Source organism: Chelmon rostratus, chromosome 12 (assembly GCF_017976325.1).
Source record: "Chelmon rostratus isolate fCheRos1 chromosome 12, fCheRos1.pri, whole genome shotgun sequence".
NCBI classification, from domain to species: domain Eukaryota; kingdom Metazoa; phylum Chordata; class Actinopteri; order Chaetodontiformes; family Chaetodontidae; genus Chelmon; species Chelmon rostratus.
The window spans coordinates 15961654-15979085 of NC_055669.1; the positions used below are offsets into that span (position 1 = coordinate 15961654).

The 17432-nt window shown below is 42.4% G+C and overlaps 1 protein-coding gene across 1 annotated transcript in view; it reads right to left on the reverse strand.

Annotated features, from left to right (window-relative positions):
* The window catches only part of LOC121614526 (voltage-dependent R-type calcium channel subunit alpha-1E-like), a 52389-nt gene that overhangs the window by 13959 nt on the left and 20998 nt on the right, over positions 1–17432 (reverse strand). Inside the window, exons 5-23 of the mRNA XM_041948436.1 lie at positions 15180–15283; positions 14396–14554; positions 13056–13246; positions 12861–12964; positions 12656–12771; positions 11138–11191; positions 9936–10016; positions 9624–9833; positions 9402–9514; positions 9083–9195; positions 8842–8973; positions 8479–8548; positions 7944–8061; positions 7063–7130; positions 6836–6903; positions 2945–3715; positions 1839–2095; positions 1452–1587; positions 1192–1321 (exon numbers count right to left, since the gene is read on the reverse strand). Of these exons, the coding sequence (XP_041804370.1) occupies positions 1192–1321; positions 1452–1587; positions 1839–2095; positions 2945–3715; positions 6836–6903; positions 7063–7130; positions 7944–8061; positions 8479–8548; positions 8842–8973; positions 9083–9195; positions 9402–9514; positions 9624–9833; positions 9936–10016; positions 11138–11191; positions 12656–12771; positions 12861–12964; positions 13056–13246; positions 14396–14554; positions 15180–15283 (2995 nt within the window). The remainder of the gene's footprint in view (positions 1–1191; positions 1322–1451; positions 1588–1838; positions 2096–2944; positions 3716–6835; positions 6904–7062; positions 7131–7943; positions 8062–8478; positions 8549–8841; positions 8974–9082; positions 9196–9401; positions 9515–9623; positions 9834–9935; positions 10017–11137; positions 11192–12655; positions 12772–12860; positions 12965–13055; positions 13247–14395; positions 14555–15179; positions 15284–17432) is intronic.

Sequence of the window (17432 nt, forward strand, 5' to 3'; positions counted from 1 at the left end):
CAATTATTTTGACCAATCAAATGATTCATCTTACAGTCCTACTGTATGTTTAGCTCCCTTAGCTGTTAGCCCTTGTAGCTTTATTGGCTCCGTTGCTCTGTTGGTCACATTAGCTCCGTTAGCCAAACTCACCACGAGACTCTGCTACCCACTGGCTGCGAAGAGCTAACAGCAAACTAGCTCTTCTGCTGCTGATTTTGACACGGATTTGTTGATAGTGACTTTACGGTGTCCTTTAATGCGTCATATTTTTCGTCTGCGCTGAGTAGCCAGCCAGGGATGCTAACTATAGCAATAGCATTAGCGGACGATCTTCACTCTGTCTGTCTCTCACTCTAAAGCCAGACACTGTGTAGTTTACTGGTCTGTGCTTATTTGGTCACTCTTGACACTTTCCATGATACTGAGTCGTGAAAAGCTGCGAAAAACAAACTGCACAGCTATTTCCCAGGCAAAGCTGCCGATTCTCACCTTGTATGTGCGTGAGACCAAATGTGTCATGACACATTGTTGCTGGCAGTGTTATGTCAACTTGAGATCAAACAGTAAACCTGAAAGCTAAAATTTCATCGGGAGAATTTTCAATGAGCAAATTCATATTTTGAATTGATTTTTTCTAACCCTAACCCTAACCCTTCAGGTAAATCTGTGATTTATGATATTAGGCTCTATACTGTACATAAAATTATCTTGACTATTTGAACCTCTCTCTCAAGCTATCTTTTTTGATTCCTCACACAATGTAGAAATGAGTGCAACACTAGGAATGGCTTTGAGAAGAGACCGTCCTAAAACCGTGCGCCTTTACCCACATTTGAACAATTAATACGCCATGTCTTTGTCTATGATGGCAGGCTTTCCAACCACCTTTTAACTGCTCCGTACAGCTATGTCAGACAGTGAAGAAGGAAGCCAGCGAACATGACTAAACCTAATGTGAATAAAACTTGAATAGATTAACATTATTTCTGCCTGAGTCACATCAGATTTTCATGGGCAATGGCAGTTATTTAACAACAAAGACGTCAACAAACTTCATCTAGTGCTTTGAGCCTTCCCTGGCCTTTAGTCTAACAGCTCTTTAACTCACCTACGATGCACTCCAGTAGGATCTTGTTGCAGCTGGTAAAGGGTTTCTGCTTACTGTGACATCATACAGACACTTCTAAGAGAGATGTATTTTGATCTGACCTTGTTTCTGTCTGAATTGGTGCACACTGGGTCCTCGGCAGCCAGTGCAATGCTGCTCGCCACGATCACGAGGAGGATGGTCATCTCAAAGTAGCGCAGAGTCACCACGTAGTGACAGATCCTCCTGATACTGCGGATCAATGAAGGGGAAGATGTCAATTGTTGGGGTTGATGAAAGAGCACGCACAAATTGCCCAAAAAGCAAATACTGCTGCATTTCATTAATAATCAGTGATTTAGTGGATTTCATGGCATCTTACGGGTTGGAGGCTTTGAAGATGAACATGCTGTCTGGAGCTACACGTTTGGGGGGAGGTGGAGGTTCCTCCTCCTCCTCCTCCTCCGTCTCCTCGTCTCTTTGGTCAGAGTGGTATGCCTCCAACTCTTTATTGTTCACTAAAACCCCGACAGAGGCCCAAGAGAAAAGAATAAAATGTTTAAGCTGTACATGAACAGCTGAATTTAAGAAAGAACAAAGTCGTTCACCGGCACAATGGACACATCAGAAAAAGACTGCATGAGTGGCACTCTTATCAGATGTCAGAAACACCTACACAAGGTCATCCAGAGTGATACTGACGCTAAATCCCACTCTGTGATGCACAGCAAAGGAGTGTGACTGCAGTGAGAGGCGGTCACAGTGTTACCTGTCATAGGTGTGAGCTCCAGTAGCGGCTGTGCAGACATTTCAATCGCCACGCTTCCCTCCAGGTTGGACTTGTTACGTTTGATGGAGACCGGGCGGCTGTCAGACTCCATGGCCCTCACAGTGAACTCTGTGGCCTCTAAGGCGGGCTCAACTGGGATGTTCTGGTCTGTGTGCCCCCCGCCCTGCTCGGACCAGGTACAGTCCAACTGTTTACACTGAGGAGGATCGGGAATGTCAGCGCCAGGCAGGGCAGTTCTGAAACAGGGATGGAAACATGGAATTTTTGGAAATTACTGTACAAAATCTCTCAAAATCTCTAGTATACTCAACTCTTTTCTTGTTGTATAACTATCTGCTAAATGTCCATTTCTTCTAAAATGTTATTGTGCATCTTCCCTTGAAAATCTCCCTGTTTTTAGCAGCATGGTTGATCAGTCAACCACTTCTGCCCATTTTTGACTGAAATGTCTCAAAAACTATTGAATGGATTACCAAGAAATTTGGTGCAGAGGCACATGACCCCCTCAGGATGATTTACATGTTTTCCTAAAATTTCAATCTGTCCAACCAAACATCTGCAAAACTAATGACATCCTCATCAGCCTCAGTACTTTGTGGTTAGTGCTAATGTTAGCATGCCAACATACGACACTGTGATGATGAACAAATGGTAAACATCAAACCTGCTAAACATCAGCATGTCAGAACTGTCACTAGCTTGTTAGCATGCCACTGTTAGCACTGAGCACAAAGTAGCAGATCCACCGTCCTGGCTCTGTTAAAAAATGCTGATATGAGACCTCAGCAGTTGAACAAAAGAAGTGTATGTCTTTGAAAGCTGCACCGCTTTATATAATTCCCTCTTTGTGATTCTAACATCCTTAAAGGGAAAAAAAGGGAGATATTTTGTACTAAAAAGGCAGTAACATTTGAAAACACTTGCTCAATTTGTCTAACCAAGACTTCTAAAGCCTATATTCAGTGACACTTCAGCTAAAATGGCATATCATAATAGCATAAAATATAAAGGTAGAGTGTTGAACCACATACAGTAATTCCTCTCCAGAAATCTCTTCATTGAGGAATACATGAGAACAGCCTTACCTTCTACAGTCTTCTCCAACTTCTGCATACGGGTTGATGATGCATGTTCCACAGTCATCTTGGCCTGACTCTCCTTCTCCCTCTGCTTTCTCTTTCTCCACTCTTTCTTCCTTCTCTTCCCGCTCGTCCAGTATCTTCCTCTCCTGGCTGAGCGACCGTCTGACTTGCGGCACCTCATGGGGCGACTGGGCACAGTCCAGACTCTTGGCCTCGGGGCGAGCTTCGCGGTGACGGTGCCGTCTGTGTCGCGCCCCTTCCTCCGGCCCCTGGCTGGGTCTGAACTTGCGGGCCATCCTGTGCCTGCCCCCGCCTGTCGTCCGGTGGTTAGCTCCTCCTGTTTTCTCCTCACCCAGGTTAACCAGAGGTTCGGCCTCCGGAGGCTCAGGGATGGGGATGGAGATGGACATGGGGGGCTCGGGGAGGGGCATCCCCACAGACATGGGAGACTCGGGTAGGTGAGCCGGGCTGGCCTCTGGGGAGAGGGTGGTGGCGTGGTGGGTGGTAGTGGGAGTTTCGATGGTGTCCTCCGTAGGGCTGCCAAACAGCTCCTCTCTGCTTGCCATCTGGCGACGTTTGCGTAGCTGGTTGGCTCTCTGCTCCCACACTGACATGTTAACCTTCCTCCTCCTCTCGCGGCGGTTGGAGAAGGCGCTGGAGCCATTGAGGGGCTGTTCGTCTGCGGCCCCTGTTGCACCTTCGGCCTCCTCTGGGAAGTTCGGTCGGCCTCTGTGGATGGCTCGTTTCCTGTATAGGTAGGGTCTTCTCCTCCCACTAAGGACCATAATATGATTCATATCAATAAGGGGCAGCAACAGGCCTAAATGTAAGGAATTGTTGACAAGAAACATCAAAACTATTGTCCATTTAGCAAACCAATTATAGAAAAGAACATTAAAAAAGTAAAAGTTGCAAGAAAAGGACAGACCTTTTCTGTGAATTTACAATGTCATTTGATTAAAACACAAAAAGTTTCCCATGATTAAAATGTGCAAAATACTTCAAGCTAACAAATGCAAATACATCCAAAAACTGAAAAAAAAAACATGAAACTACCCGAGAGGTAAAGGACAGATCAAAAGAAATAGAGAAAAACAAAAACCATGAGAACAAAAGGAAGGTAAGGTGCAGGGGTTTAAGTACAAACGGAGTGTAACAGCTAGAAAATAATCTCAATAATTGAGTAGGAAAACTCAGGGGAGAAATTCTGTGAGACAGAGATGCATACAATTATACTTACTGGCATTCAGATTCTTTTGTTGTCCATGTAATCAATGAGTGATTATTCGAAAACAAGACATTAGTGTTTTACAACATACACAGAACATTTGTTGTGACACAGAACAAAATATGTAAAGTGGCCACAAACTGAGGATGAAGGTTAACCAGTTTACACATGTTTAGATGGACTGAAATCAGAAGATGAACAAAGCAGAGATTTTATTCAAGGAAGCTCTAAATTTTATGGCCTTTCTGTTAAATATCGTTCTGAATTTTAGGTTTAAGGTTCAAATTGATTCCAAAGCTGACAGATGGTCACATTTTGGTCAGTGTCACATAACAGGCATAAAAACAAGACAACGTGATGGAACCAGCAGAACACTGTAATACACATCAAAATCAGCATCTTGATAGCTGCAACACATACGAGACTAACATTCAAATATGTAACAGACAAATGATACATTCAGTGTCAGTGTTACCTGTCATTGATCAGTGGTACGCACCTGATTATTCATTTAATATATATTTATTTTTATTTTTCTGTAATGCACTTTAGTTAAGAAACCTGCTACACGTGAATTATTATGGTAACAGTTAATATTAAGGAACACATATTCATCATTAACTAGATGCTTATTTGCATGCATATTGGCTATTTATTAGTCATTATAAAGCACTAATTAACTAAGGGTTAGAGTTAGGTTATTAATATCGTAATTCATGTACAACAACCTCTTTATTATCAATAAGCAGCAATTAGGAGATGGAGGAGGGAAAACCTTTGATGGCCTTGTAGTTGCAGAAATGGTCATGCAGAATAAGGCATTAATAAGTGCTTTACAATGACTAATAAAAAGCCACTATGTTGCCTATAAGCAGACTAGCAGCACCTAGTTAATTGTAAATATGGGTAACTTGATACAAAGTGTTACCATTATTATGATATAATGATCATGATTTTAGGGAGTGAGGATTAACCATTTCACCAGGGGTTTTGCATGTTTAACTACCAATCATGTAAACATTTATATTATTGTCTGCAGTGATGTAAATGTTTGATATCCTGCCTTCAAGTCAGCATTGTCTCATTTACAAATCGTCTAAAAGAAATCTACTTGCAGAGACTTCAAACACTTGGAATAAGTAATTCTTCACAGTGAACATTTGGTTTTTCATTCTAGTTATTTTATTAGTGTAGCTGAGAGCAGAATTTGTTTTGAAACACTTTCTTGTTGGTGTTATGTGGCTGTTTTTTGTTTTTTTTGGACCTCTGACAAACAAGACATGAAAATCTGATGCAGGAAAGTGAAAAAAAGCAACAATTTTCACATTATCTTCTCCACAGTAGCAATAAATTGTCTTCCAGGTTAAATGTTTGCAACACCATATAAAAAGCACTTTTTAAACAACATTGTACTCAAGTTCATGATCACTCAGCGTTGACAAGAAAAACATGAACCAGCCAAAAAATCACTGAGATGAATTACTTATATCAAGCTGGGTTGATCTTCATATTGTCCTGGCATGAACTACAAATAAAGGTCCACCTAGTCAGCAGGAAAAACACATTCATCAATCTATAATCCTAGGGTATATTTTGGAAAATCTAGCCTGTCATGGAAATACCCAGAGATTGCAGTTAATGGTGTAAAACATGCAAAATGAGTACAGTCCTAATCAAGCCAGGCCAGTGCTCTGAATGAGACACTTAATGTGTCCCAGCAGTACACTCAAGCACTCTTTAGCAATCGCTGTTTTAGGAAACGGTCGTTCCGGGTCAGTAACGTCTCCGATGTGTCATGTACTGTAGTAGTTTTTTCCTCACTACAATAACTCCATTGTCACAGTGGCGACACTGATCACACAGAGTCATACTAAGTGGGGAATCTTGGTCAGATCAATCTGACACACTCCGAAGTGTGCCTGCTCCCAGTAGAGCGCCACATTGAGACTTCCCGCTGTTCCCAACAATATTTGAAAAATACCTTCCGCCCTCCTCCTCCTCCTCCTCCCGACTTACTGGATCATTAGACCTGTGGGAAAGCCACCAGGTCACCAAGAGGAGCAGGAAATGAGTGATGAATTACTCTCCTTAACAAAAGAGGCTGCCCATGACCAATCACAGGCCGAGATATTCATAGGAGTCTCTGTAATGCTGCAAAATCACTGTGTAAGGGAGTCATGCTTCTAAATCAGGCACATTCAGTAAATATTCAGAGTTATGTCATCAATGCCTTAAACATGCCTTTCTAACCTTGCATTCACCATGCAACTGAAGGAGCTGCTTCTCAGAGAGTCCACAATCAATTACACTGTGGACAAATGACCTTATTGGTTAGAGCTTATTGATTTTTAAACATCTTCTCTCCTTTCACAGAAGTAGCATTTTGATCAAATTCAGGACCACCAGCGATTCTCCCATAGCATCCATACTTTATCAAAAGTCTTAATTTGATTCCACTATTGCTACATATCTGCTACGAAAAGACAAAACAATTTGAAGAATCGTGACAAATGTTCAGCCCAATCTGATTTGTCCATTTGCTCAAGAGGAGATCTGATCTGAGAAACAGTCGTGCACCAGCAGCTAAGAGCTACTTAAGAGCTGTGAAAGCTCTGGGTATCTCATCCTTGAACATTCATCTTGATAGCTGTTGAACAAGAACTTACTCAGATATCAGGCCGTCTCTGCCTCTGGCGTATCTCTGATTGAAGAATTCCTCTTCCTCCTCTTCATCCTGATAAAGACAAAATGAATACACACATTTGATGTACTATGACACCAGAACTGCATAAATCTACTGAATATTACACCTGTAACAAACATGATTGAGGGTGTGCACTACATAAAGAAATCTAAAATATATTTTATTGTATAAAATAAAAACAGTGCAAACCTTTGTCAGTTCCTGTGCGTTGGCCAGATTATCCACAGCGATGGCCAAGAAGACGTTCAGCAGAGTGTCTGTCATGAAGGCAGTTAAGAGCGCATCAAACTGTGGGAACCTATCAGGGTTTGTGCTCCCCTCTCCCTTTCAAAGATACAAACAGATGTTGAATAACCTCGATTCAAGCTGCATTTGCTTTCTTTTTTGGGGACTTCCAATCGCATCTCATGGTCTTCGTCAGCGATATGATATGGCTCAAGTGTCATCATGTGACCCGAATATGGAGTGTCAGTCACGTGATAGCATGGACTCAATTGTGAGAAGGGTCAAAAAAACTGTACGATGACGGTGCTTGGTGTCGGATGTCCACTGACTTCTGGTCAGTGACCTCTGACCCCTTCACAGTGATCCCCTGTACTTAACTGAACTACAAATGTTACAACTCTGGACTATGCAGCACTCAATGTTTGCTAGGTTCAGCTAATCAGATATAAGGTGCAAATACATGAGGTTTAAAAGTGCTGAAAGATGGTTTTTGAGATAGCTAGCTGTTCCCTTCAGTTTCTAGTCTTTATGCTAAGCTAAGACAACCAGCTGCTTGAAATAGCTTCACATTCACCATGCAGACATGAGAGTGGTATTAAACGTCTCATCTAACTCTGTGCAAGAGAGCGAATACGCATGATTCACAAACTGCTGAGCTATTCCTGAAAGATTTTCCTTAAAAATCATCATTGTATAAAATGTGATGTGACGTTATGAATTTAACGACTGAAATTACCAGCAACGTTAACTAGTACTCTTGCTTTTTCTGATAGTGACGCTGCGCAGGTTTAGACGCTTCTGTATGTCAGAGCTCTCTAACCACTTTTGAAGAGTAATAAGGATACAATTTCCAAACAGGGTGAGCACTATAAAGTAGATCGATGACCACATGCCATACTGCACTCCACCCTGCGAGCGGATCCCATTATACATCACCTCGTTCCAGTCCTCCCCAGTCAAAATCTGCAGGCAAATGCACAGAATATTTAGCATGAATAACAACACTACTCATATTTGATTCAAGAGAAATTTTGGCCTAAAAATGAATTAAACAGCAGATGTACGCCCTTTTTGCAAAACCAGTTCAAGATGCGGTACTAAAAATGGCAGCAACATCAGTAATTACTATGTGCGCTGATCAAAACGCTCTTTCACAGTGTGACTGGTTTTGTAGCAGATCTGATGTGGATTCGTTCACGTTTGACTTGTTCTGATATTCATGTGCGCATATGTGTGCATGGATGTGTGGGATGATAGCGGAGGCAGGGGGTGGAGAGCGAGTGAGCAGAGTTGTTTAATCTGCGCCTGGGGTGAGAAATATCCCAGGGTGCAATGTGTCATGGAGAGCAGGCAGAACGAGGGGATCTGTGGGAGCCAAACCTGAAACACTGTCATGATGGCAGCTGGAAATGTGTCAAAGTTGGTGGGAGTGTAATCTTCAAAGATGAACCTAGAGGGAAGGCAGATAGAAAGCAGGGTCAGATACGACCAAAGAAGAATAGGCGGAGGAAGAGGAGGAGGAGGATGCAGAGCTATTTTCATCCGGACATGTCATTTCCTCTCCTCTTCATCATAGACGCCATTGAATGAATCTGCTGTTCAGTTTGCAGGGCGTAGCTACCTTTTCACGATCGCTTATATAGGTCAAAATGATCTCTGAAAATCAGCTCCACAAATTGAGAACAGAGGGGAAAGTTGTCCTCGATAGCTGAGAGGATGTCAGTTCTGACGGGCTTTACTCACCTCCCTCCAAAAAGCTGCATCCCCAGCAGAGCAAACACCACGATGAAGAGGAACAGAAGAAAAAGCAGGCTGATAATGGACTTCATGGAGCTCATGAGGGACACAACCAGGTTCCTGAGAGAGGCCCAGTATCTGACAGAAAGAAATCACAGACTGTTTGACTTTCGGAACAGAGCTCTGTAAAAACCTACAGGCCCATGTTAGCTGAAATGTGTTGCTTTTGTCTTGTTGTCTCACTTACTTGGTGATCTTGAAAATTCTCAGGAGTCTCAGCGCCCTCAGCACACTGATCCCAAATGACATGCCAGGCCTGAAGAAGCCCCACACCACCTCAAAGATGCTGCCGACAATGACCTGCAAAACACGTCAAAGCCATGCAACAAAGACTCATGTCCTACAGGATATACCTTTTTTTAACCTTCTTTTGTCATCTGGACTAAATGAGAGTTGACGTGGCAAGTGTCAGTTAATCAGGATAATCCAAATTCCTCATTTTGCTCCATTTTGCTTTTTCTTCTCTATTGTGATATGGAGTCAGAATAAGAGACGAAGGACCTCACCCCACAGTCGAAGCAGTTGAAAGATGAATGGAAATAGAGCCGGAAGCCCAGACCATACATTTTCAGAAACATCTCAGCCAAAAACAGCCCCAGGAAAACAAACTCTGCATAGTCTACAAATAAGAAAACAAAAAAAGCAATCAGGAGAAGGAGGCATCTGTCTGCCACTAAGAACGCATTCATCAGACATAACCATAGAACAATGTACCAAAAAAAACCCACAGAGGAAGATGGTCAGCCAGTCGGGCTGGTTGTGGTGGACGATGGCCACGCAGATGGTGTTGAGAGCCACAAGACTGAGCACCATCAGGTAGAAGGTGTCTGTCTTCACCATGCGGCGGATGGAGATGCGTAACATGCGCTCTTTACGCCGCAGGTAGGCAGCGGGGCCACGCCGGCCGCTGCGGAAGTTCATCCTCGATCGTGACATGCCTGAGAGAGACAGACGGAGAGAAGACGGCTGGAGGGTGAGGAGGTGGTTCACATGTACGCATACAGCGTAACTGTAACTGTAAGAGTAAGTTCTTCACTCACTGGCTGTAGACGTGTCGGTGAACTTCTCGTCCCCTGGCGCTCCTCTCCGAGCGCCGGTCTTCTTACTCGCCCTCTTTAGCACTAAAAACATTCCACAAAAACTTGACATTATGAAACATTTGAATCAGTTTCAATAAATTTCCAAAGAAAGAAATATATCTACAATTGTCAAAGCAAAGTGACTCATTCTGATTTTAAATTTAACACCCTACTAACATGGCCACTTGGCAAAAGAGCAAAGAGAGGCTGCGTTTGTGGTCGATTTAACCCCTGGGTCAGTGTGGTTACAGTGATGGCTTTTTATCATTCGCTTGCGGAAATGTTTGTTATGGCTTTATCCGGAGAGCTCCTGCCTGAGAGGGAGCGGTGGCACTGCTGGAGAACAAAGGTGAAATGAAGAGCGTTCTTGGTTCTCTCACAGGATAAATCAGGGATGGATTTTAAAACTCATTTTGCCACTGATGCCTGAATTAACAAATAATCAACACTTACACTCACAACGCTTGTCAGTTTCATCAGCCGTTAATTCAGTTTATGACTTGCATTTAACCTTACTGCCTGTTTTACAATGTCCAGCAGTGCACAGCCATGACAAGCTGTTTAATTCCTATTCGTTCACTTGCAATGTGTGAAGCCATTTGTTGGATCTCATGCAGCTAGCATGAATGAAAATTGAAAATATAAGGAGGGCTGCTGCTGGTCTGATGATGATTGTGTGTCATCAACTCATGCACAATATCTCCTTTCTTTATTAAGACGATTTCATCTTCTTTGAAGTAAGCACAAGTAACTGAGTGATAAATAATCATACAGCGCTCTCAATACGGCCGAACACAAGGTGCACTCAGATTGCAGATTTTTACGTAAGAGTGACCCATGAGACCGACATGTTAAATTGCCAACGTGTTTATGTAGCGAGGTGCATGTCTGAAAGGGGCTTTAGCGTCACACCAGCGAGACTAACTGGTAAAACAAGCATTAGTGTTGTTGCTATGGTTACCAGCTGCAGCTTGCACAATGACTTACAGTGCAGATGTGGTTAAACTGTTGACCGGTACAAGGTTTGACATGCTTCCACGTGCAGTTAAAACAGACACTGATTAATGCAATCAGACAGAGTATTTTTGTGGCCATTATATAACATGTGATAACCATAGATGCACTCAGTGTAAGTGTGATTAGTCTAAAGTGTGTGAACTCACCATCTAACGGTGACCTCCCTGAATTTTTATTCTCCTCTGCAAGCATTACCTCCTCTGTAATACAAAACAGCCAGAGGTTATACACAGACGTATTTGTTTTCATTATAGCACAATTTCAACCATCAGACACATATACAGTGCAGGCTTGTATTCTTTAGGATGTCTGCAAACATTTACAGGAACTGAGGCCAATTTGATCTAAACGTGTGCTTTGAGAGGCCAGTGTGACCTTCCTCAGATAAAGAGCTCTTATTCTCTCTTACATTCTCTCAATATCTCTCTCTCTCCCCTTTCTCTCTCTCCTCCCACACTCACCCACATCCATGCACACATAAATATGCACCGCAGCTCTCTCTCTCACACACACACATGCATGTGAACGCGCACACACCTAAATGCACACAAATTTAAGTTAGTGAGTCAGTGTCACCTTTTTCTCACCCTCTACTTGCGTGGGAGAGCAGCAATGTAGATTGCCATTACAGCACTGTGTGTGTGTGCACGCATGCATGCGTGTGTGTGTGTGTGTGCGTGTGTGTGTGTGTGTGTGTATGTGTGTGTGCGCACATGCATGTGTGTATATGTGTGTGTGTGTGTGTGTGTGTGTGCGCAACTCAACGGAGCTACTCTACTGTAGGTCCAAAAACTCTGAAAGTGTCTGTAGCAGAGTGATTGCTTTACAAAACCAGCCAGAAAAGAGACTGATGTTGAATTATTGTAATCATACACTTTCTGTACATCTGAATTCTGTCTCACAAAATAATAATAACATTTAATTTGTCCTGAGATTAAAGGAGCAGTTTGACATTTTGGGAAACACACTTTCTTGCCTTTTGAGAGTTATACAAGATAAGTGATACAACTCTCATGGCTGTTAAATATGAGACCACAGGAGTCGGTTAGCTTAGCTTAGCATAAAGACTGGAAACAGGGGGAAACAGCTAGCCTGGCTCTAGCCAAAGATAACCAGATCCGCTTAATGAGACCTTTAAAACTCACTAATTGACACATAATATCTTGTTTGTTTAATCCGTACAAAAGCCAAAGCCTAACAATAAGTTGTGGCTTTACAGGATTTTTGTGCAAGAAAAAATTTAAATGCTTTTGACTTCTTCGTACAATTTTAAAAGAGTTGAGAGTTGTAAAACTTGAGGCTCAATATCATTCACAGCTCTTATCAACATTATAATTTTAGATCATTTCTGCACCATCTAAACGTTTTGGAAACGTTGTTTTGCTTGTCAGATGTCTTTTTTCAGATTTTGTCTGTTGTGAACAAACCCTTAAATGCTGATAGCTGAAAAGCATCTGGACTGATAGCACCACTTAAGAGGTAGTTCAGGTGATTGAGTGATGAGTACAACTCTCACAAGTCACAACTAACAGGTTCACTTATCAGCAAACAGCTGCAAACAGCTGCCTGCTCACTCATTGCAAGCCTCTTCCTTGCTGTATACTGATAAATACTAAACAACAAGTGTGTGTCTGCGGATGTGAAGTTGCTCTGCTGCCCAGTACCTGCCCTGTCTATCCAGGCTCGGTAGCCGTTCAGTTCTCGTTCCACCTGCTGCTGGCGGCGTAGCTTCATGAAAGCCCGCCTATTCTCCACCCTCTCCCTCTCCTTGGCAAATTCTCTGAAGAGGGAAGCATTAAAAACCGCCATCATGATGCTTAATCCAGACGGAAACACCAATGTTATACACACAGGAAGAGTCACACTCACCCTGACAGGACACCCAACACCAGGTTCAGCACAAAGAACGAGCCAATGATGATGAGAGGAATGAAGTACATCCAGTTCCATGTGGGACCCAAGGCATCGTTGGTCTGAAATTCACGACATTCATTCACTCGTTATTACACATAAACAACAACTGCGGGATTGCTTCATGGTTCAGAACTGAACTCTTGAGCTCACATTATAGAGAACGGCTGTCCATCCCTCCATGGTGATACACTGGAAGACTGTGAGAACAGCAAACAGGATGTTGTCGAACTGTGTGATGCCGTCATTGGGCCCGATCCAGGTGTCATTGCAGTCGTACCTCTCTGGACACTTCCTCACTCCGCAGGCGAATGCCAACTCTGATGAGTCAACAGTCTCATTGTCTACAAAAAAAGAACATAACATCCAATGCGTGCAGTATTACCATTTTCACCTGATGTTCGGCTTTCCACCATACTTGAACCTCTTGTCATTGATTACATTGGTCATGCATGTTGCTGTTCAACTAAATAAGCACTTAATTGCATTTTATGCATTCCATGTAATAGAAATACATTTTAAGGCCCCCTTTCACTCAAGTATGTGTTTTGCTTACTGTTACTTCACTGTGCAGAATGATGTGTGTGCAGAGTTTGACACTGGCAGGCTGAAGAGGGAAAGGTTCTCCGTACTCACCTTAAATTAGTTAAAATGTGCACGTATGAGCATGCAACTAACACAAGTACGATGTGCAAACCAATAGTTAAATGAACAATATTTGCATATTTTACAATGAAAGAGAAGAAGTGGCTGTAAATATATGCTGTATATGTAACGTTTTGTGTAAAAAAACATACCAGACTCAAATTACTATTCAAAGCACAGTATTTTTATATCTGCACATTGTGTTTTGGGGGCTGTTTGAGAATCAAGGGATAAATATCTTTTCCTGCTGCTGAGAACTTATGCAGCTTTTTATCTCAATCCATTTTTGAGTTGCGTTGGGAGATGACAGTAAATGCTGTGGTGTGGCCTGTGATTAGAGAGTAGTTGTTGACTAATTAAGCAGTAGCTAAATCAGCCAGCAACAACTCTAATAATACCTCTGAGCTCGCTGCTACTGTAATCTACGAAAGCCTCAGGTTCTCAAACAAATGTGTTCACACCCCCTGTTTGAGAACAATGAGTAAACCACATAGGTGGTATACCTGCTGGTAAAGCCATCTTAAAAAAGCCAAAAACAAAGCATGACTATAATCTTCTAAAGGCAGTGCAACTGCGATAAAAGCAGTCGTACCTCAGGACAGGAGGTGCCCACAGATGGCGAGGTGGTCAAGCCAAAATGTATCCTTATACACTCAAACTGTTGGATATCATAATGCCTCTCTTGAGTCAAAACTAGAGGGTGAAAACTTTGGTAAAAAACTTGCACTAAGGCAGGGTCAGATGCAAAGCTGTCTAACTACTTACTTTCATGCTGTTCAAACAAGAAACTAACATAAAACAAAAATGCACGTGGTGCGTGGACTGCTAGCATCGCGCATGGACCGTACCGAGGATGTCGACAGATGGCAGGCAGGTGTGATGAAGCTTCCCGCTGTAGAACTCCAGACCGATGATGGCAAACATGAGGATGGCGAAGAACAAGAGAAGGCCGATCTGGAGCAGCGGGATCATGGCCTTCATGATGGACTTCAGCACAATCTGCAGGCCTTAAAGAGTTTACAAAGAAAAAGACATCTCATTAAAGAATAACAGCACAGTATTGTTCCTGCTTACATTAATGTAAATGAAAGTCCAACGCCAACCATGTATTTGTAAGTAAATCTTACTGTTTGTTGGTTCACCTAAATGTTATTTGATGCATAACTGATTTTAAAAAATGCAACTTTGTTACTATACACGTGACAATTAGCTGTCAACAATGGCAAGAAACTGCAGGACACGTGCTTTTCAACATGTCTCTCAGCATGTTTCTACATGTCTAAGCTGTTTTTTCACAGGTTTTGATGAAACAAAGGTGCCAATGACTCGCAGGACACAGCAGCTTCTGAATGTGGCAAATACATAGGTTTAAGATGTTTAATGGAAAGAATGACTCCAGTGCCAGTGCTAAATTCATATGATTTTAGCTCAAAAGGGCCTTAAAATTAACCCTGAACCTTGAAATTATGGACTACAAAGTACAAGCACAAAGCGAGACTTACTTCATTCAGACATTCTCGACTAGATCTGTGAACCGAAAATCCTACAAAGAATAAATCACTTCTTATTTGCAGTACTACACCACTTTGTTCAACCTTACAGCAAAGGATTAGAGGTCAACAACAGACTCACTGGGGATCCCGGAGACGAGTTTGAGGGGTCTCAGCACTCGCACAGCCCTCAGGGTCCGAAGGTCGACTGGGATGTTCATGTGGGCACCAGCAGTGGCCAGGATCCTGATGAAAAACACACACACACACACACACACACACACACACACACACACACACACACACATACATGATTTTGTTTACTTGATTCACAGGTATTTTTCATAGTAGGACTGTTGGATACATTGTTATCTATCTTCCATTATTTTTTTAAGCTAAATTAAAAGGTATTAGTTGTGATGGCCTGAAAAGGAGAAAGTCATTTGGGTAATAATAGAGAAAATGCAACAGGGACATATGAAAAACACCCATTAGTGGCTAAATTAGGTACAAAGTCTCTTTTTCCCTTCTCGAGATTAACGGTTTTTGTCTGCGGTGTTGGACAAATTCGATGACAAAAATAGGTAAAAGGCAACAGGACGCAATTCAAGGGCAGTTTTGGTGATGAGTCATTTTAAAGGAAAAAGGCAAAAAATAGACTGATTTGATGTCACGCAGCGGTACAGTATATCCATTTAGTGTAGCACGCTTGTATGGTGAGAGACAAAGAATGCACAGCCACATACACCTGGCAGGCATCTCTACTCACATCTGCCCACGCACACATTGATGTCCCTCCACCTACACACAAACACTGAAAAACAGCGTCAGGAGCGGCAACCGACAGGCAATCTCTAACCAACGCGCACCAGAAATCACATCTGAATGTTTCTTGTAACCATGGCGAAAGCAGATTTGATGTTTTTTTTTTTATAATAAGAAAAAGATCATGTTTTATCAAACAATATACAAGTAGTGCAGTCCAAAAACATTTTCATGGAGCTACATTTTGCAAATCAAGTCAATATCAAACCAGCCAATTTGATGACCCGTAATCAGAGATGAGACGAGAGGGTCAATGTCCACAGCTAATATGCTCAGTAATATTGTAACTCAGATGTGAAAACTATCCAAGAAATCATAATTATTCTGCAGATTTGTCCATCTCTCTGTTACACACAGAGATGCAAATATACAAACTCATAAAATCTTTGGCCAGTGGTAGGAAATGTGGGGGAGGGTAAATGTGTGTGTGCGTGTGTGTGTGAACAAGGGGTAGGAAGCACATGGCAGAAACTCAAGTGTAAGCCCACGCAGAATCTCTCCTGAAAGCAGTGGGAGGGAGAGAGGCCGAATGAGCGAGTGAATGAGTGAGGCCACGTTCACACGACTGCGGATGAACCTGAAAGCGCTGTTCAGAGTGGTGAAAAGCTCACTCTCCATTACCACCGCGTTTGTGCGACAGCATGTGCAGGACGACTGATGCTACGGTTCCAGATGATCTAAAAACATGGATCACATCAAGAGATCGCCATGTGTGTTCGTACTTTGCAAGTTAAAACGTGGGTTTACACGAGAGATGCTGCAGAGTGATTTCCCATTACAGGTAAACTGATCTTGACGCCCAAAATCTGAACAACTCAATATAAAACACCCCAAATATGCCTCTAATGGCAGACAATGTAAGTTTTTGAGTTGAGAGTACAGTCCAGTAAATCCATGTGTTGTCCTGCGCTGTTGGTTGGTTTGGAGTAGGCAGAAGGCCACTAGTTATGGCCCGTTTGACTGAGTGAGCAGTGAAGTAGGATCATTACATTCGTAGGAGGAATTCAGCAGTATCACCTGAGCAGGTAGAGTTGTGGCTTCTGTAATGACCAATCACATCAAATTCTTTCTCCCCCTTTAAAAGCAGCAGTTGGTTTAAGGAGCATGCTCTCTACTGTAGGCCAACTTCTCTATGGAAAAATGATCAGTTTTCCATCACAAACAGTGTATATAGAACCACACGTATTAAAGAGGTTCTGCAGGAATTAGGGTTGCACTTCTGTAAAGCTGAGGGACTCTGGAGAGATGTCAGAATCAGTCCAGCTGAGGCCAAGATATGCTGATGTTCACGCCTGAATATGGGTCAAGCTCACAAAGTGCTACATTTTCCATAATAAAACTGATCTTTCCTTATACAGCCTTTAAGTTATAAATCTGCAGCCTGGCATAAGTCAAGATAATATGGCATCATCAGGATTAATTTTAGCCATGCTAGCAGCTTGGCTCTAAGGATGGCAATGGCACTTTGCTGATTGGTTGGTCAGTTGGTGAATACCTGATAGACATGACATTTCCATCAGCCTCAGTTGTGTTTTGGGCTTATAAGCAAATATTAGTATGTTAACATGCT